This window comes from Bombus vosnesenskii, unplaced genomic scaffold, assembly GCF_011952255.1.
Source record: "Bombus vosnesenskii isolate JDL3184/JDL3185 unplaced genomic scaffold, Bvos_JDL3184-5_v1.1 scf7180000015060, whole genome shotgun sequence".
Lineage (NCBI taxonomy): Eukaryota > Metazoa > Arthropoda > Insecta > Hymenoptera > Apidae > Bombus > Bombus vosnesenskii.
The window spans coordinates 254,993-277,611 of NW_022883801.1; the positions used below are offsets into that span (position 1 = coordinate 254,993).

At 29.0% G+C, this 22,619-nt stretch overlaps 5 protein-coding genes across 10 annotated transcripts in view; 3 read left to right on the forward strand and 2 right to left on the reverse strand.

The window, feature by feature from the left end:
• LOC117240889 overlaps positions 1-2,787 on the reverse strand; it is a 107,964-nt gene extending 105,177 nt beyond the window's left edge. For all 5 annotated transcript variants that reach the window (XM_033506907.1, XM_033506902.1, XM_033506906.1 and 2 more), the window contains exon 1: positions 2,525-2,787. The gene's annotated coding sequence lies outside the window, so the exon portion shown is untranslated. The remainder of the gene's footprint in view (positions 1-2,524) is intronic.
• A 2,579-nt stretch (positions 2,788-5,366) lies between these two features.
• LOC117240888 (transmembrane emp24 domain-containing protein 7-like) lies at positions 5,367-7,004 on the forward strand. Its single transcript, XM_033506899.1, has 3 exons — positions 5,367-5,705; positions 5,969-6,205; positions 6,302-7,004. The coding sequence occupies exons 1-3, from the start codon at positions 5,550-5,552 to the stop codon at positions 6,515-6,517; spliced, it is 609 nt and encodes a 202-aa protein (XP_033362790.1). The 5' UTR covers positions 5,367-5,549; the 3' UTR covers positions 6,518-7,004.
• A 418-nt stretch (positions 7,005-7,422) lies between these two features.
• Positions 7,423-10,112, forward strand: LOC117240886 (CDK5 regulatory subunit-associated protein 3). 2 transcript variants are annotated; one of them, XM_033506895.1, is made up of 9 exons: positions 7,423-7,569; positions 7,974-8,148; positions 8,227-8,465; positions 8,535-8,805; positions 8,881-9,011; positions 9,083-9,346; positions 9,437-9,648; positions 9,754-9,925; positions 10,004-10,112. In XM_033506895.1, the coding sequence occupies exons 1-9, from the start codon at positions 7,564-7,566 to the stop codon at positions 10,073-10,075; spliced, it is 1,542 nt and encodes a 513-aa protein (XP_033362786.1). In that variant the 5' UTR covers positions 7,423-7,563; the 3' UTR covers positions 10,076-10,112. The 2 variants fall into 2 exon arrangements, with proteins under 2 accessions (XP_033362786.1, XP_033362787.1); XM_033506896.1 differs by lacking the exons at positions 7,423-7,569; positions 7,974-8,148 and having other exon boundaries at positions 8,249-8,305; positions 8,380-8,465.
• Positions 10,113-10,624: 512 nt separating this feature from the next.
• Positions 10,625-14,876, reverse strand: LOC117240887. Its single transcript, XM_033506897.1, has 5 exons — positions 13,740-14,876; positions 12,109-12,343; positions 11,107-11,271; positions 10,892-11,001; positions 10,625-10,814 (listed from the first exon to the last, which is right to left on the reverse strand). The coding sequence occupies exons 1-5, from the start codon at positions 13,870-13,872 to the stop codon at positions 10,648-10,650; spliced, it is 810 nt and encodes a 269-aa protein (XP_033362788.1). The 5' UTR covers positions 13,873-14,876; the 3' UTR covers positions 10,625-10,647.
• Positions 14,877-19,154: 4,278 nt separating this feature from the next.
• On the forward strand, positions 19,155-20,724 carry LOC117240896. Its single transcript, XM_033506919.1, has 2 exons — positions 19,155-19,184; positions 20,086-20,724. The coding sequence occupies exons 1-2, from the start codon at positions 19,155-19,157 to the stop codon at positions 20,722-20,724; spliced, it is 669 nt and encodes a 222-aa protein (XP_033362810.1).
• Positions 20,725-22,619: the final 1,895 nt, after the last annotated feature.

The following is a 22,619-nucleotide window of genomic DNA, read 5'->3' on the forward strand; positions in this document are numbered from 1 at the left end:
ATAAAACTATTTTTATGTGTTTTATACTGCATTAATTTCATCACACCATTGTAGTAGCGATGTTAATGATAACAGATTTATAACTATTAACATTTGTTCAAATTATGTATTTCTACTAAATTATGTATTTCTACTTGGCGCGTAAATCACCGGTGATCCCCGTGGCATTCAATGTGTTAAGTATAAGATTAGATAGTATACTGTCACTGTAGTTTTTACATTTAGATGCATATCCAAGTATGTGTGTACATTAAAAACATTGGAAGGAATTTATTAATAAACCGAGTATTTCAGTATCGCGTCCGTCAACCTTGCTTCATTTATTTGCTATATTCAACTATATTTAACGTTCGTTACATTACAGCACTCGCAATTCGTGCATAACCCAACATCGCTATCCTTGATTAATCATGGAAATTGGCAGAGAAATCATAAAAAAGGACGTAAAATCAGCATAATGATTGAAATATAATTGTAAGATGAAACGAAACAAATATATGATTATAAATTTACTAATGTTATATAGGTACATGTTATCTTAACTATCTTAGTACATGAAACATGGACATAAATTAATGTAAAATTTTTAGAAAGAACATTTAAATAAACTTCGTTTTTGCGAAAATCGAGTTTGAAATTTGTAAAATATACATATTTCAATATGGGTAATTGCGGATTGGGCAGGAACGAATAATCGACAAGAGGTTATTCTACGTACGAAAATAAGTAAAGAATGTAGTACAAAATTTGTTCATAGGAGGCTTCATCTTTAAAAAAACAAGATTTGAAAATTCCAGGTCTATTCTTAATTAAACATCGTTCAAATTCAATTTTTTTGGAAACGAAGATTTAAATGGAAAGATTTTATTGTACATTTTTCACTTATTTTCGTATGTAAAATGTCCTGCTGATTGATTACTCCCACCCGGTTGGTAATTACACAAATTCATATATACTAAATAAATTTTCAAACTAGACTTTCTCGAAGACGAAGTCTCAAATAAAAAAATTTTATTCTATGTATACATTCGATTTATTTTTTCATCTAGAATCACTCTGTATATGCAACCTTTTTAAAATAAATTTTCTAGTAAGAATTAACCGAACAATCTAAAATGAACATTAGCCAACAAATTACATATACAATAATTATTTAAATTACAATAAGTATCGTAATTAGTTCGATCTTCAAACTTATGTAAATATTACTATTGATTTTTAATATGAAAGTGCAGAAAATGTATTTTAATAATTTACAGAATAATTTATCAATAACCATTCATAACCATTTAATATTTAAAATGAATGTTTTTAAAAATGTTAAAATGAAACCGATTCTTTAATTTTTCCATTTTATACAAATATACTATGTACATAAACCTTTCAAAATATTTCTTACTTTCATTTTGCACAATACTTCTGCAAAATGCTTTTGCGAAATTATTTACAGTTTGCACCCTAAATATTAATTAATTGTTAAAAGCCACCAACCTACATTCTAAACTTCCAAAACATATCGCACGATATAACGTAGAGACACTGATCCTATATCGATTGCGTCCGAAAGTGTAATTTGATAACAAAAATAATACTACAACAACGACGGGAAAATATCGCAATATTTCTTAAACTTTTTCAATACTATGTATCATTTTAACATAAAAAATTAATACCAGTAGAATAAAAAATAAATAAATAATGAATTTAGCAATAAATTTAATGAGTATCGAAAACATAAATACGATGAATAATATTTCTAATATTTTATTTCAATAATTATTACTTGTGTATAAACTGGAAGAATTTTGCTGTTGGGCAGAATATTTCAAAATACTGGCATAAAGTCTTTCGTTTATTGCCTTACGGGTACATTCAAAGAAATATTCAGTGGGTAAAATGCTTCTTTGTGATACCAATTCAATTGTAGCTAAAACAATGCACGAATTTCAGAGATCAGAAGAGTACTAACTCGTGAAAACCAACAACTAATTCTTTCAATATTTCTTCTACAATATTATTTTAAATATTAAGATATATGTAGAAAAAACAATTACTTGTCTTGAGTAATCACATGTAAATAAACTCAAAAAAGACCAATAGAATAGAAATCACTAAACTGCAGATTTCTATGCAATATCATGTTTTTATGAATGTAACTACAGAAGTAGAACCTAGTTCCTGAGTTTAATGTTTTATCCAACTGTATATTTCCAACGTCGGATAATATTTCAGAAAACAAACTATGGAAAAGTTGTTAAAGGTATGCATCATTTTCCGTTCAATTTTCCTTAAAACATTAAGAATCTTCTTTGACAAAATAAGAGTAAGATTGAATTTTAAAAATTCATAATCGGATTAAATAGAGATTTGTTTCATCCACCAAGTATTATAACCAATACTTTGTTTTATATATTTTATATATTTTTATATAGATATTATGCACACTCTGTATATTTTTCCACTGTATATGTTCTACACATAGACGTTCCAGTGAAGATTATTCGCTTTATCTGAAAGGACTTACTTTATAGACGGCTAGCCTGAAAATTTTTCAAGTCACCGACCTATGTTAAACCAGATCATCATCTTCTGTCTTGAACTCCAATAATAAGTGTTCTTTCTCTCACGCGCGTTACTTTTTATCAGTTTTTCACGGTAGAAACACAAAAATTGTTTTCACGTATAAATTTCTTGTAACTGTGCAAAAGAAAAATTTCTCGATAAAAATAATACTAGTAAGAGACGAGAGAGGTGTACAAGAGACCTGCCTCCTACCGTTGTCGTTCGAAAACTCATGGTGCGAGCTTGATGCGATCGTGTGCTTCTTCCCCCACTCCTATGAAGTTAATCGTAGTGGAGAAACCCCTCATGTTGTTCGTATTTCGAACCTGACTCTTCGTGTATACACGAATACGTGTGTATATACACTATCGCTCAAAAGTTGAATAGATATGTTACTGATAAAGGATTCTTCAATTTTGCACACATTACTTGCAATTGACACTTTTATTTTATATACAATTTTGTGTATACATTTATTATTATTATTATGTATGCATTTTTGTGTATGCAAACATATAACACACCTTGTAACGCCATATTATATACATATGTATGTACATAATTCCTAATTTCTAATACTACACCTCTAATTTCTAACCTACATTATCTAAACCTTATTATTCTAAATCTATATGCGAGTTACAAATAATACGTGATATTAATATCTTTGCACATACTGAAATTGTTAAATGCGAATGAAATGCAAATTCTAAAATTCTAATTGTCCTTTACACATGCAGAAACTTTTGACCGATAGTGTATGTACTTATATACACAGTCTCAAACGGAACGTGGTCATTATATATTCACGAACCGTGTATGTGTACGACATAGAGCAGGTGCTCCAAGATTTTTTATAAAAATTTGTTTTTTGAATACTATTTATAAATAAGTATAGTAAAGACAATAAATATAGTTAAATCGTTAGAAACGTATACGTTCAATTATATGTGAAATAATAAGTAATTATATATGCAAATATTACTTAATTAATTACATATGCATGTAAAATCATGACTATTTGTAGCGGTGGTACACGTAATCGATGCGGAGTATACGGAGACATCGATATATATACATATAATAATCACTTTTTAATAGAAATATATTAAGAAGATAATCCTAAGAATATCTGTGTTTCAAAATATCAATACATATCAATTTTGCCTATTACGTATTTTAGTTTCCAAATGTTAGTTAGCATTTCTTTATTATTTTCAGAAATTATTTTCATCATTTTCAGAAATACTACCTCCGGAATGGAAACCTCCGGTACATTTTAACTTTGATTAAACTCACATTGATTTTGTGATCTACATAGTAACACATCAAATTTAAGACTGCTTGCAGATATCGTTAAAGATCATTCAAGCATGCTATGCGGAATTATAAAAAAATTCGTGACTGTTATTGCCGTGCCAGCAAGGAGTCTAGATTATATGATAGGACGTATACATATGTATGTATATATATATATATATATGGTATTACATTACACAAGTATACACTACACTGTCCGCTTACTACACAATGTAATCTACGTAATCGCAATTTTATTTTTCTGTCTCGAAAATATCAGATCTATTTCAGACATAGCTTTAACAATTACAGTTAAATATTTAATTATTACAAACTAAATGTTAATGTTTCAAGGGATTTTTCTTTTTTTTATAGTAGTTCTTGTAATTCTTTCATGCAACCTATTTTGTATATTTTTAATTTTACAGTCTATTGTACTTGCTTGAAATAATTTTTGGGGTGACATATATTTTTTCACATCCTTTCACGCTTGATTTCCTTTTATAATGAAAAGAATCTTTATACTGCTCTGCCCCTCTTTTGTACGTCCTCCTTGCCCTTCGATACACGTGATTTGTTCTGCAACAGACTTCTATGAATAAGTAACATGACAGACGAGGAGACTATATTAGAATGGGAGGCGGGGCCTTAGGGCGCCTCACGCAAATGCTACTACGCAAGTGCTAATACACGTGTTTCCTTGCAGTATTAAAGTCTTTTCTATCTGATAGGGAGTATACACAAGACCTGCAAATCATTCTATGTTCTAATTGCATACATGGAAATAAGTTACGTATGAAAATATATACATGTAAAATATTTCATCTATGTAACAAAATTTGATCGCACACAAAAACAATTATTCAAAACTAAAACTTTCTAAGACTAGACTTAAAAATTTATGCGTTTAAATTTCTTAATGTGAATAAATGTTGATTGGAGTTGCAATATATTGTTATTTAAACATTATTCGTCTATTCCAAAAGAGGAAGAAGTATTGAGAAATTGACACTTTGAAACAACTTCCGGTTTCTAGAATCATGCAATACACGTAGAGGAAACTATTTAATATTCTTCTAAGTCATAAGCACGTGTATTTATTAATACTGTGAAAAAAACGTGACAAAACTTATGTACCCATACCCTATACATTAATCATCGACATTCATTAATTTATGGATCCTTGTAATAATGATATATAAACGAGTTAGTAAAAGGTACAGGAGATATAGTTTCATAATCAAAATATATATCTTTTAAATGACGTGAACAGGTCAAAAAATTATAATAAAAAGTAACATTTTTTACGTATGTATTTTTTTAAATCAATAAAATATTTTATATATGTATGATCAAATTTTTCACTAAATCTTTTTTTAATTGTAACTTTTAATTAATTTCAATTTTCAATTGAAATTTACTCAGAAAGTTTAATTTAAATTTCTTAAAAGATGTTTTATGTAATCTAAAAAGAATTTGAACATTTTTCGAATTGGACGTCGCCGCAGTTAATTCCGTTTCAGCGGCGCTCCTGTCGTATTAATACAAGTAATATCCGGCCACGTTAAAATAGCTTGTTTGGTTAAAATATTGGCCGGGTCCTTGATCAGTTAATTGAATAGTGTATCTTAAAATCTTTTCCGAACTTAAATGTGAATAATTTATAAAAGACACTAAACTAACGAAGAATGAACTACTGGTCAATTTGTTTGCTGCTTGTCTCGTTGTTTGGTACCATATTACGTACTGGTGGTGTCGAACTATCCTTCGAACTACCTGACAATGCGAAACAATGTTTCTACGAAGAGATCAAACAGAACACAACAGCAATGCTCGAATTCCAGGTACATAGATTATTTATTATTTAGTAAGATACTTCTTTTGGTAATGTGTAGTTATTAAAATAAAATTTACAAGCAATATATGTAGTTTATTTCGACGCAATAATGTCAGCCACATTTAATTTTGTAATCATTACCAACTTGTCATTGAAACACAAACATATTGCAACATTGCAATATTGACACTAAAATTTAACATGTTCTCCGAAGAATTCTTTTATAGGTTATAAAGATGATGTGGTTTCAATCAAATAAATATTTTTTAGGTTGTGACAGGTGGACAATATGATGTTGATGTAATTTTAGAAGCACCGAATACAGAAATCATTTATAAACAAATAAAAACACAGTTTGATTCATATCAATTTACAGCATCAATGTCAGGAGCATATAAAGCCTGTTTTAGCAATGAATTCTCAACATTTTCACACAAACTTGTTTACATGGATTTCAGAGTGGGAGATCAATTACCAGTTGGGGAGCATGTAACTGTTATGACACAAGTAATATATATATTAATTATTTTTATATTATATGTAAAATATAAAATAAAATGTTTGTAAGATCAAAATAAACGTCATATAAATATTTTGTTTTAGATGGAGTCTTCGGCCGAAGAAGTACATAAGCATTTGAATAGTATTTTAGACTATCAAACACATCATCGATTAAGAGAAGCGCAAGGTCGTAAACGTGCAGAAGATTTGAATACTCGTGTGCTCTTATGGTCCGTTATGGAAACACTTACAATTTTGATCATATCTGTGGGGCAGGTGTATGTATTAAGGACCTTTTTCACAGAAAGAAAGCGTTAAAACATTCATTAGTGCATCTGCAAATAATAATACATTCTTTGTTCGCAATACAATAACTAATCCGTCAGAGTAATGTGGGACACCATCATATTTAATGTTTCACAAATTCTACCAATTATGGTGCCATGTTAACTTTGGCCAGTTGTTTGTTGTGTCCATACCTATTTTGGACTGAAAAGTACAACTCCAAAGATACGAAATAATTTAGCAGCAGAAACATGTGGTTTCCTGGAGTATGAGGATGTTGTGTATGCGCGTTCATGTGTGTATAATTTAAATTAAGTTATATAAAACCTAGAACATTTTAACAAGTACCTGCTCTATTATGAGCTATAAGGGGAATGTGGAATCAATTGGACTGTCCCTTTTAATAATAAATTTTTAAGTTATAACTGTACTTTGGCATTGACAGTGTAACACTGTCATGAAAAATACATTTTTCTTACTGTGAATGTGTAACAATAAACTAAAACATTTACGTATGAAAGTGTTACTTTTTACGATTACTTTTCCCATCTTACTGAAATATTAATATAACTTGTTACAATTGTACTTAATGTATTGATTGACAAATAAAGAATATCTCAAATTTGCATTTTATACAATTAACAGAAAAATATGTATAAACTTTACTTTCTGATTTCTCCTATATATACTCTTTGCTTTACATAACTTAGGATTCATATAAAATAAAATCGCATATCCTCGTATCCGAAGAATTAATGCATTATCTTTTTTAACTAATTTATAAAAAAATAATTTTAGCATTTAAAAGCGTAAAATATAGTATATCTATCGCTGATTTTTATCAATCTGCAATTGGAATATGTGGAATATGTATTCCTACATACACACAATAATACTAATATGTAGTAATCAATTTAAATTCCGTTTTCACGGAAATACGTGTCTTTTAGACAGCCGGCAAAATAACCTTACTGTTACATTCACTTTAATATGCTGACACGACACAAGCAGAGTAACAGCTGTCATAACCAAGAAAGAGACGTAAACAAATTTTAGTAAAACTATTAAAGTTTTATATTATGGAGGTAAATTTTTGAATTTTCACATATCCGATTCAATATCTATTTTTACAAGTTATTAAAAACGATTTATTTCATTAAATGTATGAATATATAATCAATAGTTATTTTTTAACAAAAAAATATTGTATTTATTTAATGCAAGTATAATAATAGTATTTCCTTGTATTTTTTATCACAATAAGGCTTATAATCTTTAATTTTATAGATTTTATAGAATGTATTTCTATATGTCATATACTTTATAGAATTAATTTATGATTAAAAATATATTACATTTACTAATAATATCTCTAATGTGATAGTTTATTTATTAATGTTTACATAATTTTATATAATAACTTTCTTATTTGCAGTATGTGTAATATTTAATATAATTTAAATTATAATTAATGTTATATCTTGTTTAGGAACAGGATATTCCTATTGATATTAATATTGGAAAATTATTAGAATGGTTAATAAACAGAAGACATTGCTCTAAGGACTGGCATGTAAAAGTTTTAACTATCAGAGAAAAAATTAACAATGCAATACAAGATATGCCTGTTCATGAGGAAATTGCAAAATTACTATCTGGTTCATGTATGCTACATAAATATTTTACATTTTATTCTGTTCACAATTCAATTTACATTTATTATTTAATTTTTATTCTTTCAGATATAAATTATTTTCATTGTTTGAAAATAGTAGAAATATTGAAAGAAACTGAAGCTGATACAAAAAATGTATTTGGCAGGTATGGCTCACAAAGAATGAAAGATTGGCAAGAAATATTACGATTATATGAAAAAGACAATTTATATCTTGCAGAAGTTTCTCAGATACTTATAAGAAATGTTAATTATGAAATTCCAAGTATTAAAAAACAAATTCAGAAATTGGAACAAATACAAGCTGTAGGTATTTATTACACGTACATTGTATATTATTATATTTTTTTAAATAATATAACCTATTTTTACCAGGACTTTGAAAAAAGAGAGGCAGACCATAAAAAATCAGAAAATGCAGCTAGGTCGGAATTTAACTCACTTTGTAAGCAGCTAGGTATTCCTGGAAAACAAATTAAACAGGAATTATCTGAAAAAGTAAAAGAACTTCCAGAAATTTATGAAAAAATTGCTAAAAAGATTAAGTCATTAGAAAAAGTTGTAGAATTCTATTGTGGTTTTGTTAATTATACTCTTGGTAGACAGTATGATGATGGTTGTGTTCCTATGATACAATACATAGTTGGTATGCTAAATTAATAAAACATTTTTTAAAAAGTGTCATACATATATTATGCTAAAAATATTATAAATTAATTAGATAAAGGAAATACTACTACATATGAATGGATCTATGGCGAAGCTCCATTATCAGTTAGTGAACCACCTTTAAATATAAGCTTAGATAATGATGATCTGGAGAAGAAGAAAGTCGAAGATATTGATAATGTTGTATGTGAATCATTGTAAAATATTACAAATAACTTGGAAAATTTTTCTAAATGTTATTGTCATTAATTTAGGGAATTGATTTTGGAGAAATTGATATAAATGGCGGCATAAATTTTGGCGATGTTAATTTAGAAGCTGGGGGTGAAATTGATTGGGGTGATGGAAATGTAGAAGAAGCTGTACTTGGAGATATTGATTATAATATTTCTTTAGAAGAATCTGGTATAGTCGTAGAAGCAGCTGGTCATGAAGGTGGAATTGCTACTGGTACTGAAGCGTACACAGTCCTTGATAATCCATCTACTAGAAATGATTTTATTAACCAGTTGTTTGAGGTATATATGTTTTTATCTTTTCTAGTTACAAACATAATGCTTTCAGTGATGATTAAAATTTATTTTCTATAACAAATTATTTTCTTATAGCTGGAAGCATTTCTTAAATTACGTTTATATGAATTCAAAGGTGACGATAGTATAAATTTCTTAAGCTTCAGTCAATTACAAGATTCGTCTTGTATTGTACAAAATTCTACATTAGAAAATAATCAGAATATGTTAGATAACGTTCAAGTTGTCTTATCTGAAATTTTGGATACTAAAGTTCAGCACTTGCATAACATAAAACATTCTGCGAGGTAAACCAAATAATATTTTATAATAATTTATAATAATATTTTATAATAATAACATTATATTTATATATTATTTTAAAGAAATTAAAAGTTTATTTCTTTTTATAGATATGTAGATGTCTTAACTTCATCATTAAAACAAAAATTAAGTTTAGTTGATAAAATGATAGCTTTACAAAAATCTGTGAGAGAGAAACGAGAAAAGTGTGCACAAGAAGTTACTACTGTTCGACCTCTTCTTCAACTTCTTATACAGAGAACAAAAGAACTACAAGTAGAGGTATCTGCAATAATTTTTGTTAATAAATTTCATCTGTTAGCGTATATTTATTTATTAATTTTCTTTTTCTACTTATAGATTGAAAAAGATATCTCAAAGAAATATAAAAACAGAGTTGTACATTTAACCGGAGGTATAAATATGTTGTAAATAACTAAAATAAAAAGGAGAATATATCTACTGTAAATAAGATTTTATTGCAGAATATATAATATCATATACTATGTACACAAATTATTTGTATGCCTTTTTTACATTTTAATGAATACTTACTCCTTTAATAAAATAATAGGGATAAAATGAAAGACTGTTTCGATGTATTAGGTTGTCCCAAAAATTCCTTTCGTTTTGTAAGGAAATAATAGATGCACAACATTTTTTGTTTTATATTATTATATTGAATTATGTATGATCCATTTTGTTCTACTACTACGAAATTTGTTCTATTACTGCAAAGTAGATCATACATAATTCAATAAAATAATATAAAACAAAAAATATTGTACTTCTATTATTTCTATATAGAACGAAAGAAACTTTTGGGACAACTTAATATATTGTCTTGTTGATTTCTGATATTACAGAAAAATTTGTACCTTTCATAATAAATATTACAATACTTATTGAAGTACGCTTCTTATCTTTGGTATGAACACAATATTATTAAATCATGAATTAATGTTCAATTCAGTTATTTATATTTTACAATTCTATACCAAATATTACATGATCATAAAAAGATTTTGCACTAGTCTCCAAGGTGAAGAAGTGCATACAGCTTTGGTTGTTGGACACGGATAACGTTTTAAACATTCAGCGAATGAACGATCGCATTCACATAATCGCTGAGCACATGACCCAGATCCTCCCCAATTTCCATGTTCAACAGCTACGATATAGAGAAAAATATACTTCCAAATAAAAGTAAGTTATTTAAATAAAAATAATGTATTCTACGAAACTAACCGCATACTGGTTTGTAACCGCGATAACATCTCCAATAATATGGTACAAAGTATTCTGAAAATGTTGGACATTCTGTAGCATCATAGCACCAATCATGCATTTTACAACATCTATAAAAATAATTAAATTGTAATTTAAACTAATGTAATTTGAAATCTATGTTTACATCTTTTTATATCATCGTGAATTCAAATATTTATGCATAGAGAACTTACCTATCTATTCCATCTATTACATATCCTGAACCTAAAAAACCACAGTAGCATCCATATCCCTTATAAGCTAAAGGGTTACATCCAGTGGCGCATACTACCATGTTATACAAATGTATCACACCTCTTTTAAATCTTTTGTGCGTTGAGATCTGTTCACTATACATTCTAAAACAATGTACATTCTCTGAATAATTAAAAATTATTTCTTTTGTAGTATAAAAAATTTTATACAGGGTTTCGGAAAGGTGAAGATAAGTATAAGTAAGAATAAATAAATTTATTAAAAATAGAAAAAAGAACTTATACTACGTGTTAATGGGATCAAGTAGCTAAAAAAAAGTTTACACGAATTTATGTCCGAAAGTACTTCGTTGAAGAGTTACATAAGCGTTCAAAAATTTCTTTCTGATAAAGTTGTTCTTAAGGATATTCTCAGATTATTGATATATGTAGATTGTCAATATTTCAAAGTTCTCAACTAAAAGGATCAGTATGTTCTGTCAATACAATATTATTAATGGTTATTAACAAATTGCATTTTCGATGAGAACCTTGACATATTGACAATATTAATGATTGAGGGTATCCTAAGACTCGTCATACAGACTCGTAAACAGACATAAATGCGCATCTACCATTATTTCTACAACAGCAGGAATATTCGAAAGAATTTGACGAATAGAGTGCATTCTTGTAGAAGAATGAAATTTCGAGCGTTTATTATAACTGTCAAAACACTTAACAAAAATTTCTGAACGCTTATAACTGTTCAATAAAGCATTTTTAGACATAAATTGATATGAACTTTTTCTACCTATTTAATCTCATTAACACGTAGTATACATTTTATCCCTACCTTTCCGGACACCTTGTATATGTATGTGTAATTAAAATTAATATATCTTATATGAATATCTTTATTAAAAGAAGTAATGCTACAAAAATTAGCGTAATTTTATTAAAACAAAAAATTGCAAAGTATAAAAAGCATTAAACTCTTACGGTAGTTTGTTGTCTCTTGTATGATTGTGTGTAAAATTAACAGATGGAAATTCATGTATATATCCATTTTTCTTTTGGTATTGTATAGGTATTGCATCCCATTTTTCATCATTTTGTTTTATATGAAGATTTTCTTTCTTCCGATCTTTTGTGTAGTTGAATAAAAGTTTATCTTCAGGTAACTTATACGATTCTCTATTTCTAATTAATTTCTGAGTACTTGGATTATTCCTGGCTATAACAAATATTTGACAATAAATTAAGTAAGATCGAGAAACGCAATAGGTATTATGATATTATGCAAAAACAGGTCAACTCGGATCACTTAATGATCGCCCTGCACGAAAATTTCTATGCATATTTTCGAAGTTATTTTCAGAATATAAATAATATTTATTGCATGAAACGTACTTATGCACGCGCATCGTTTATTGCCATTACAAATTTATTTTACCTCCTTCCCAAGTTAGTTATCTTTGAAATTATTGTAATTTCTCTAGTAATTTGATGGTTCGTCATCATTGTCCATATACGATTTCCATGAAATTTATAAATTTAAAATATACACATCACATAAAAATGAATTTATGTTTAGAATGTTATATATTCTAATCTATGGACGATATTAAAATTTCTAATACGAATTATTCATTTTTTTTTCGTTCCAATTGTTGACTTAAAAGCGGTCAAAAATGCACGTTTTCAACCGCTTCTTTTCTTTTCTTTCACGCTTACTGAACCCTAATCTCTAGCAACGAGACACACTTCCGTTTATGGCACATCTTTCGATTATGTCATTAAAAAAACTTATTCATTAACTGCTGTAGAGTAAACGCGTATTATTTTATGATTCGTTTAATATCAGGGGCTCAATAAAGAAAGATACAAGAGATGGATTATTTATATAACTTAAGAAAATTGTGCGTAAAACGTGCAAAAGCTTAATAAAGGTATCTTTATGTTTTCAAACACTTAGATATTAGAATAAAGTTATCCTTTCCTATATTATTAAATTAAAATATTGTAGTTATTAGCATATCCCTATCGTAAAAACGTTTGTATGATCTTTTCTTTAGATGAATGCTGATCAACTGCTTCCTCTACTATCTCCTTTTTAAAAAAGAGTATCTGCTTGTACTACTTTTTCCATTAAGTTTCAAACTTCTTCTTAAGAATAATTTGCAAGAAAAAAGAATTTACAATTTGATAAAATTCGTTGAAGAACCCAAATTATGTAACAAAATAATGTAACAATATTGTAATGTAATTAGATATAGCATGACATTAGATTCTCATACGAAGATGGAGGAGTACCCATCATGGTTATAGGTAATAACATCGAAGTCGATGCATAAACATTACATTAATACACGAACATTGATAAAAATATATATGTAGCTTTCTTTTATTATTAAGTGGCCACGAAAAGTATTTGCACATACCATTATTTTTTTATCAAATTCTACATTTTATTCTCATTCTATTAAATTGTTATAGTCATATGAAAGCACTACCAAATGGTACGAAATTTCATATACTTGGATCTAATTATTTAATATAAAATGATATAGCAAATATGCACAATAAGGTGCAAATATTTTTTATAGCCACTGTAAATTATTATGACATACCACGACTTTGATAACAAGGCAGCATTACAAATATCACAAGGGAAAGAAAGATGAAAATTTTTCGACGAGGTATCATCTGTGGCCAATTAGAGCTATGAAAAATTAACACGGCTTTGACTCTTTTATGAATCATTGAATATATGTTTTCACGAATACGAAAACAAGCTTTTAATGTCAGCTACGAATCTTAAAGTTATTCAACATGTTACGATCCGTGGGTTCCAGTATCGAAGAATCGTAACGTTCCACGCGTAAACACATTATTCATTGCGCATTATCAATCACGAGGGATCCTTTCAGATTTATTGATCAGGATCGATGAAATCAAAGAACGTGGCAAATAACAATATCCTTTCATACTTTGAAATTATTCTCTTTTACACAATCTCGAACAAAGATCGTTATGTTCGTGAAATCCTTGAACATCCAAAAATCTTCAGATATCATTTAAAATTCATGTATGCAACCATCAGTCTATATATTTGAACAGGTAAATCTTCCAAGCAATGTGATCCATCGACGATTTATTTAAAAAATACGCTCGTTGCAAATGTCACTTTCATAAATATTTAAAAGTTATCAACCATCTTCACCTATCGCACAAAATATTGTCTTTTTTATTTTAAAATCAGAACTTTATTCGCTCGAGTAAATTTCTGTACCGCACTGTATTCACTGTTTTCCAAAATCAGAGCCAAAATCCTTTCGTCGGCGGAAGAATCAAATGAACACTGTCCAACCTTATCAAATGCTTTTGGTCCATCGATTCCCTCTACAGGGAAATTTACTCCTTCCTACCACAAAACATTTGACGTGTCATGATTCACTGTTTTGCTGAATTCTGTGACTCCGAGTCTTTCCTTTGGAGCTAGCTACGAAGTACTCGAGGAACGACACTTAGACTGATCCTCTTCATTGAGGAGAAGAGACACGAGGCGCTTAGGCGCACTCTGAGAAACCTACTGTTATACTTTCAACGATTTCCTCGAAGCGGAGAGTACTCAACAACTTATTCACCTTTTACTCGCTTTTTATTCATCTCCTATCTCGATCGCTGTTCCAATGGTTTATCTTTATAAGTATATTATTTCGTCTTCTTTCATTATAGGTGTCCTTTTGATGGTTATAGCTTTTGAAGGAGAAATAACTTTCGATATGATTATGTTTGTTAGTCTCATAATTTAATCCAGTTTCATTCACACATTATTTTTCATTTATTTTTGGGTTGTTTTATTTCTCTTTCTTCTTTTCAGATATTTTAGCGAGCATATCCTTCATTTCATTATCTTGGAGTTGTTTTGTTAATACAGTGATATAATAATTTGATTTCTAATAAATTTGTGTTGAAGAAAATATGTAACGAAAGCTATATAGAACGTTTTTATTTTTGTAAGATGAGATTTCGTTGTAGATGTGATCTAATTTTTAAGTAGTCCAGCTCTCTCCCAAAAACAAGCTCAGAGGTTAAAGGACAAGCATAAATGATGCTGCAGAGATTGTTTTTAATCCAAGTTCCACGATAATTTTGAACACAAGTAACAATAATTATTTTGCTGATAAAATTGTTTGAATGAATTTATGCCAAATTGTGTAACTTTTATAGAAGATTTGCATTTCTTTAAATTTACATTCTGCTACCTTCGCAAAACATTATTTGTAAAATATCTACTTTTGTTGAATATCATTAAAATTCCGTGAAATTGATATCAATTTTTGATATATTATGTAAATTTACATATATTGATAAGGTACAAAATTAAATATAAAACAGAGGAACAACGATGACATAATTTTCATTAAAAGTCCAGGATATCGGTCATATCCCAATAGTCAAGTATTGGGAGCAGAAAATTTACCCGTTGACCGACTGGCCGACGTAGTTTGAAATCGCAAAATAGTAGAACGGTAGAACCCAGCTGGTTCATATTTACTGGTATAGTGAATGGATGTGTTACGTTGAATCTAGCGGTATTTGCTGTATTTGCAACAGATGTTTGATGCAGCATACGTCAAATAATTTAAAAAATATAAGACTAATATTCATTTAAAATTTTAAGGCTTTATATACTCAAATTCTTTATCAGATCTCTGTGGAATACTATGTCAAAATCGGGAAAAATTCTTTTGTATTCCATTATGGTTTCCTTAAACATGTAAAAAAAGTATTTAGCACGCTGTTCCATACCGAAAGTTGCAAAACTGACAGACATACGAATCAGAATAATAATAAATCATAATAAATGTTGCTTTAAGTAGATATATATTATATGATCGTAAGCAACTTAAAGCAACGTTTATTTTGTATATATTATTGTTACATTATTATAATATTGTTGTATATTACTATATATATAATATAAATACATATTATTATTTGAAAAATAAATTATCTTAATATTTGTTATTTTATTTGATGTATATACATAGGTATATCGTTGTTTGATTTAACCAGGAGGACAAACCTATTTTTCTGTGTTGCATTAGATTGCTACTGTAAAATTACGTACTTTCGGCAATTTTTTTTAAATTATTTTTACGGGAAATTTTCATATATAAATTTCAAAATCTGGGTACTTCCATCTTTTATACCCTGATTTATACCTTTTTTCCCCTGCCTTTTATGTTTCTTAATCCGATGAAATGTTTTGACATCAAATTTTTTAAAAGGTGAATATTTATAGATAGATATATGTATTCCTCATACATGTACCAAAAACTGTTATCTTGACTCCATCTTCAATTATTATTCGAAACAATCAAATATTTGACAAATAAATGATTTGAAAATAATCAATTTCTCAAAATAATATTTTGAAATTCCTTGACATACATATGCTACATACTTTTATTTTCAAATGTACAATTATGGACAAAAATAAGCAGACAGGTAATGGAAATGATATCAAAGAAGTTTCGTTAAATACGGTTTCTTTACACAAAAATGTAAACATTATTTTCAATTATTTACTAATTAATACGTGTACTATAAGAATATGCAATAACGAAAGGTTAGGTAGTAATTGGATTAAACTTCATTAATACATAAGTACTTCCACTGCCTGTCCACTTATTTTTGTCCTCGACTATACTTATTTATTTTCGTCAAAATGATTATTTGTCTTCTTTATCCATTTGTCATTTCCATATCGAACAAAAAGAGACGAACTTTCATAAACTTTACAATTTTTGAATGTCATTTACATAAAAAGGATGAAACAAAAAAGATAAATAAATAATTTTCGATTCACTTTTAAAGCTTCCAAAATATTCAATGTACAACTTTCAAATCATAAAAGCATTTATAGGCGATTCTCTAGTTACCACCTCACCATATAACAGCTTTACCGTGTTACCAATCGTTAAAACACGTGCCTCCCATTTTTTATTCTTTATGCTTGACCTCCTCTGATGGAACTTAAAGGAGCAAGACGAGCAATTATTGTGAAATCCGTGCCTTTGAGTAACAATGCCTGCAGCGAGGATTTCAGATCCGATTTCAAAGTCAATCCTCCTGCACCACGAAGGAAAACATCCGTGACACTAGATTCACCGCAGGAAATTGCAAGATCACGCTTGTACACAACCGATAAGCGACAAATAGAACAATGGCCTGCCGAAGAAAGAACGTCGCGTATAGTTTCACTCGCGTTAAGTATCGTTTGTTGGTGTCGTTGCAGATATTATTTCCTGAATTACGACAGCTCTCCCGGAATATTTGGCCAAGCGTGACGATCGATTCGGATAAAATTTCCCAACAAGGTGTTGAATAATGTTATATAACAATGGTTAAGTTCATGACATTAAGGGAAAGAAGTAATCTGGATCAACCACGTTCTCAGTGATCTTTACGGAAAATCTTTAAGTTACTTTTTGCTATACGTTGTAAAATAAATCTTTCCCTTTATACATTTTACAATCTAAGTCAATTTAAGGGAATAAAAAATATTTATACGATTTTAAGATAAAGACAGGAAGATGTATTGGAATATTTATTAGAAGTAATGACATTATTTCTAAAACTGAGCAATAGATTAAAAAGTTTATTTTAAATATTGTTTAGAAATTGAAAAATTAGTAAACAAATTAAAAACTTGCAAAGTGTACAAATTATATTTCTATTATTACATTATGCTATATTATGCATGCATATTAATTCGCATTACTCTTTTCTTTGTAATATTAAAAGTAATTATAGACTATTTAAACTGCGAATATTTGTGGGCGATAATTATACAATAAAGACATTTATGCACATAAAGTAAATAAATCAGCAAATATGCAAATACAGTTTACATACGTTTAATATATTATCTACGATATAGTCATTATTTACAGAAATTTTATAACACTTTTGTGATTAATTTAGTACATACATATAGTATTACATTATAATTAGACTGCAGCTTTTACGTATATATGAAAAATTTGAAGATGCAAAAATGCATACAATGCATACAGATAATGTACTAAAACATTCAGAGTACGGTATTTACAGATTATAGTATTTAGCAAGTGAAACAAATTTCTATTTACGTTCCATTTCTTTAGCTACGTTCACAAAAATATTAAAAACCCGCAGTCTAATTGTAAACAAATTATAAGCAATTTGTCCAAATTTGAAGTCGTTGACTGCTTTTTCTTATAACGTTTACATAAAAGAAATAACGCCTATTTATCTTTTGAAATATTTGCTTTGAAAATATTTACGAAAACCATGTTCGCCATATATGTAACTTACAGTTACGGTTAAAATAGCACGCTAAATTCAATAAAACTAAGATATCTTAATTCACAACACAAACTGCTCATTATATCCTACGCTTAACCAACCAGTCAAAATTTGACATTAACATTGTTACGAACGGTACACAGTTATGACAAATTAAATCAATTTCATGAGATAAATGTATCACATATGTAAAGTATACGATCAACCATACGTTTTCGAACATAAATGTAATGCGATATACGTGTGTTCTTAGATATAAATGTGCAAAAAGTATACATTTTAATTATAGGAAATTTTTACCCAGGTTTTATTTCCTTACTCGCATGCTATAAAAATATGAATTTGTATGAACATCTGTGGTCTACAGATTATTACTTAAATTCCATATAATTTTAAGTTTTTACGTAATATAAAATAATATTTTATTTAACTATTGGCTGAGAAAATATCTTGATTCGCGTGACAAAAATTCCATCTCTGATAATTATCCTAGCATAAAAGAAACATTTTACAACTTCAATTTCGTCTTTTGTATACGCGAAATTAATGCTGTAAAATTTTTTACAATTACAAGTAAGAACACTTCCGCTAATAAAGTAATGTTAATTGTTGCTCGGCATTTACCTCGGCGTTTACCTCCTCCGTGTTTCGAGTTACTCTATGTGCATCTGTATCTGTGCAATGAAATGACTATTAAAGGTCTACGAACGAGCATCGTGAGAAAGTAGTCTCTAAAGAATGCGAATCAGAAGGAAACATAGACCAATTGGTTAGCACGCAATCTATCCATTTAAGGTTGCACAACCTAACAATATTTCCCGTTTGTCAGTGAACAAAGCCAACTACTTTATTTGTCACGATAAATGCGTTTGTTTCTTTCGAAATTTCATTGTTAAAATTACACACGTAACAGGTAATTATGATAGTTGTGTATTATTTAAACGTCAGGTCGTAAGTAATATAGTCTTCCATTTTGCGCTTTACATTTCCAAGGTAACATCAAATAGAAGCTTCCGAAATGTACAATCATCGTCAGCAATTAAAAGAGTTAGAAATAATCGATACTAATGAAGGAGGAAAGAAATTCTATTTCATCGTGTCAATGCTCGGCTGCAGGCAGTGAAAACAATAAATAAAATCACGGAATGCAATTGAAAATTATACCATTCTCTCTATTTTCTAAACTTAACGCGTACGAATTCCATTTATTCATTACTTCATTTCATTTATTTATTCGTTCTTTCTCGTTTCATTTATTCCGATCACTAAAAATTGGTGATGAAAGAAAAAGGTGATTTTATAAATGGTGGTATAATAATTCGTTAATAAATATTATAAAATTTTACAAACACGATATTATTTATGGAATGACTTGATACTTGGAATTGAAACAGATTATCTTAAGTTGTTATCTTTTATATTTATTTCAAGTAAAACCCTCCCACGCAGGATTGCGCACTGAGATATACTAAGAGATCATTGCAACTTTTATTTGTCTTCTCTCATCCTAGACATTTTATAGTTCCTTGCGATTTTCAGGTTCATCTAACAAATCTAATCTATTTCTATAATAATCCTATGTATAATATTAAAGTGTGTATTATAAAACTTAAATAGATAGAAGAATGCAAAATAATAGAAATAAAAGAAAAATCATTAAAAAGAGCAGCAAGGTACAAAGAGAAAGCCCTAGAATCAAAAAAGGAATTAGTAAAGGAGTGTATAAAGGAAAGAGAGAGAGAATGGGGGAATGGTCAGCAAGGGAAAAGAGCAAAAAAGAGAAAGAAGGGACTAGAAGAGGTGAGAAAAGGAGGGACGCAGATAGAAACAGGAGAAGAGCAAGAAAGGATGACAGCAGACCAAATTATAGAAGAAAGAAGAAAGAGAGAAGCAGAAGAGAGGGGGAAAAGGATAGGGGAATCCAAGTATAATATACACTACAGAAACATAGCCAAAGAAAAATTACCAAAGTACTTAGAAGGGAGGATGAAGTGGAAGGACGGAAGAATACTGGCAAGATTTAGATGCAGAAACGAGACCAAAGCAAGGGAATACTGGAAAGAACAGGGAGGAAAAAGATGCAGACTATGCAGAAGGAAAGAAGAAGACCTAAGACATGTAATAAAAGAATGTGAAATAACGGGAGGATCAAAGGACATAGGAAAACCGCTAAACGAGACTGGAGAAGGTTTAGCAAAATTGAAAGCAATAATAAAGAAGAGAAACGACAAGAAGGAGGCACAGCAAGGAGACTAAAGCAAGGAGACAAAGTTGCAATAGTTTTTAGTCATTAGTTGTTAATTTATAGTTGCTAATTTTTAGTTTTCAGAAGTAGAACAAGTAAGGTAGTGTAATAGAATAGAGTGGAAAAAAGGGGAAGTAGACATATAAGAAGAGAAATAGACATAAGAGATGTAAAACCGAAAGTTCGTCCAAAGCCGAAAGGCACGGACCAAGCAATAATAAATAAAAATAAAATAAATATAAAACTTAAATAGAATCGAAGGAATAAATATCTTCTAAAACATTCATGTTAATGAATTGTATAGCAGAAATTAGAGCATGTAAAAAATTCGTAACATGTAGCGAAGCATTTATTATTAATGAGACATTTATAGAGCATAGGATAAGGATAAATAACATTGTTACATAAATGTACAAAAGAATGACATAATAATATTTATTCATTATGTATTTTTACTTTTAATTGTACGATATATGTATACAAAAGTCAAGTTCGTAGAATTGGAATTCAAAAATCGTCGTGAAACGTAAATCTTCAAAATTTTAAATAATTAACATTTCACAGTTATAAATTACAGAAAATTAGCTTGGAATTGCTTGATCTCTGTGAAATTTTCCCAGATCGCGATTGCTTCCTTGGAAAGATTTTAGTTCGTCTTAATATGTAAATTGGATACTAGTTACCGCTCTTAAAAGTAGACCGTCTGTGAAGCCAAGTGTATCGTAGCGTAATTTTGCCAGGCGTATCAAGGCTCTACCTATTTTACCCTGAATTCAAGGCAAGCGTAATAGGATGTAGGAACGTCACGTTATCGTCGAATCAATTATATACTTTCACCAACAATCTTATCAACCGAAATATGAAATGGTAAAACAATTCTAGGAAAGGCAAGACTTATTTACATTTTATGTACAAGAAAAATCACACGAAATCTTTAAGATTCCAACTTTCTGCAACATTTCCTTGCAGTAGCTCAAGTTATCATTAGCTTAAGTTTAACGTTAATCGTCAAATAAAATAAATAAAAGTTTACCTAAACTGTAACAGAAAATGTCTGAATTCTTATAATTGTATGATAACAAAGTAAAAATGGCGAAGTATTAAAATAAAATAAAATAAAATAAATTATAATAAATATTTCTTAATGTGAACATCGCCCGAATAATTTAAAAAATTATATGAACACAATTTTTCTATAAATAATTCGATAATACTAAAATAACGCGTTTTAGACATCGGCCATTCAAATTCAACCTATATCCTGGAAACGAAGTATGTAACAGACTCATCGTTAAGTATTTAATTAAGAATAATAGTACACATAGATATATATGTATATACCTACTTAGAAAACCCTTATTTTTGTAACTTGAAGTATTTAAAAAATGTGTAATAAATTTCAAGCGCAATCTGGCAGAAGATCCACTAAAAGGTGTAATTGAGTTTAATCAATTGGCTCGATCGTTTTCAATGAAATTATGCAATTTTCGTGCATTTACTTTCAATGTCGGGGCTCCATTAAGAACAGGACCATTAACTTTCGTTCTTTTTCAACGCTTTCTTGTTCCTCGATACGGAGTGGTTCTTTTCACTTTACTGTTATGGGCATTCTTAGAAAATGTTTTCAGTCAACCAATACGACGACGGTTGCTTAGACATTTGTTTAAAAAGGGACACAAGAAGAAAAACAGCTTCTTAGCGTAAAACGCAACGATCCTTTGCAATTTCGTAAGTGGTTGATATCACTGAAAGTGTCGGATTTGCGAATTATATGCAGTCATGAAAAATCGAGTCATGAAAACCACAACTGTCCGATTACGAAGGATTATACATACGTCAACTTATCGTCTTTATAAATGTGTAAATGCTTAGATGAAGAATGGAAACTGTATACGGAATCACAGAA

Bases quoted from the DNA above. Each gene is read 5' to 3' on its own strand.
- LOC117240887 (XM_033506897.1), bottom strand. From the start codon at position 13,872: ATGATTCATAAAAGAGTCAAAGCCGTGTTAATTTTTCATAGCTCTAAT. The intron at 12,344-13,739 runs GTATGTCATAAT...TATTTGTTATAG, and splicing joins GCCTTGTTATCAAAGTCGTG to CCAGGAATAATCCAAGTACT. The intron at 10,815-10,891 runs GTTAGTTTCGTA...TCTATATCGTAG, and splicing joins CGGTTACAAACCAGTATGCG to CTGTTGAACATGGAAATTGG.
- LOC117240888 (XM_033506899.1), top strand. From the start codon at position 5,550: ATGAACTACTGGTCAATTTGTTTGCTGCTTGTCTCGTTGTTTGGTACC. The intron at 5,706-5,968 runs GTACATAGATTA...AATATTTTTTAG, and splicing joins CAGCAATGCTCGAATTCCAG to GTTGTGACAGGTGGACAATA. The intron at 6,206-6,301 runs GTAATATATATA...ATTTTGTTTTAG, and splicing joins ATGTAACTGTTATGACACAA to ATGGAGTCTTCGGCCGAAGA.
- LOC117240896 (XM_033506919.1), top strand. From the start codon at position 19,155: ATGACTATTAAAGGTCTACGAACGAGCATC. The intron at 19,185-20,085 runs GTGAGAAAGTAG...AAACTTAAATAG, and splicing joins AAGGTCTACGAACGAGCATC to ATAGAAGAATGCAAAATAAT.
- LOC117240886 (XM_033506895.1), top strand. The intron at 8,466-8,534 runs GTAGGTATTTAT...TATTTTTACCAG, and splicing joins AATTGGAACAAATACAAGCT to GACTTTGAAAAAAGAGAGGC. The intron at 9,012-9,082 runs GTATGTGAATCA...TCATTAATTTAG, and splicing joins TCGAAGATATTGATAATGTT to GGAATTGATTTTGGAGAAAT.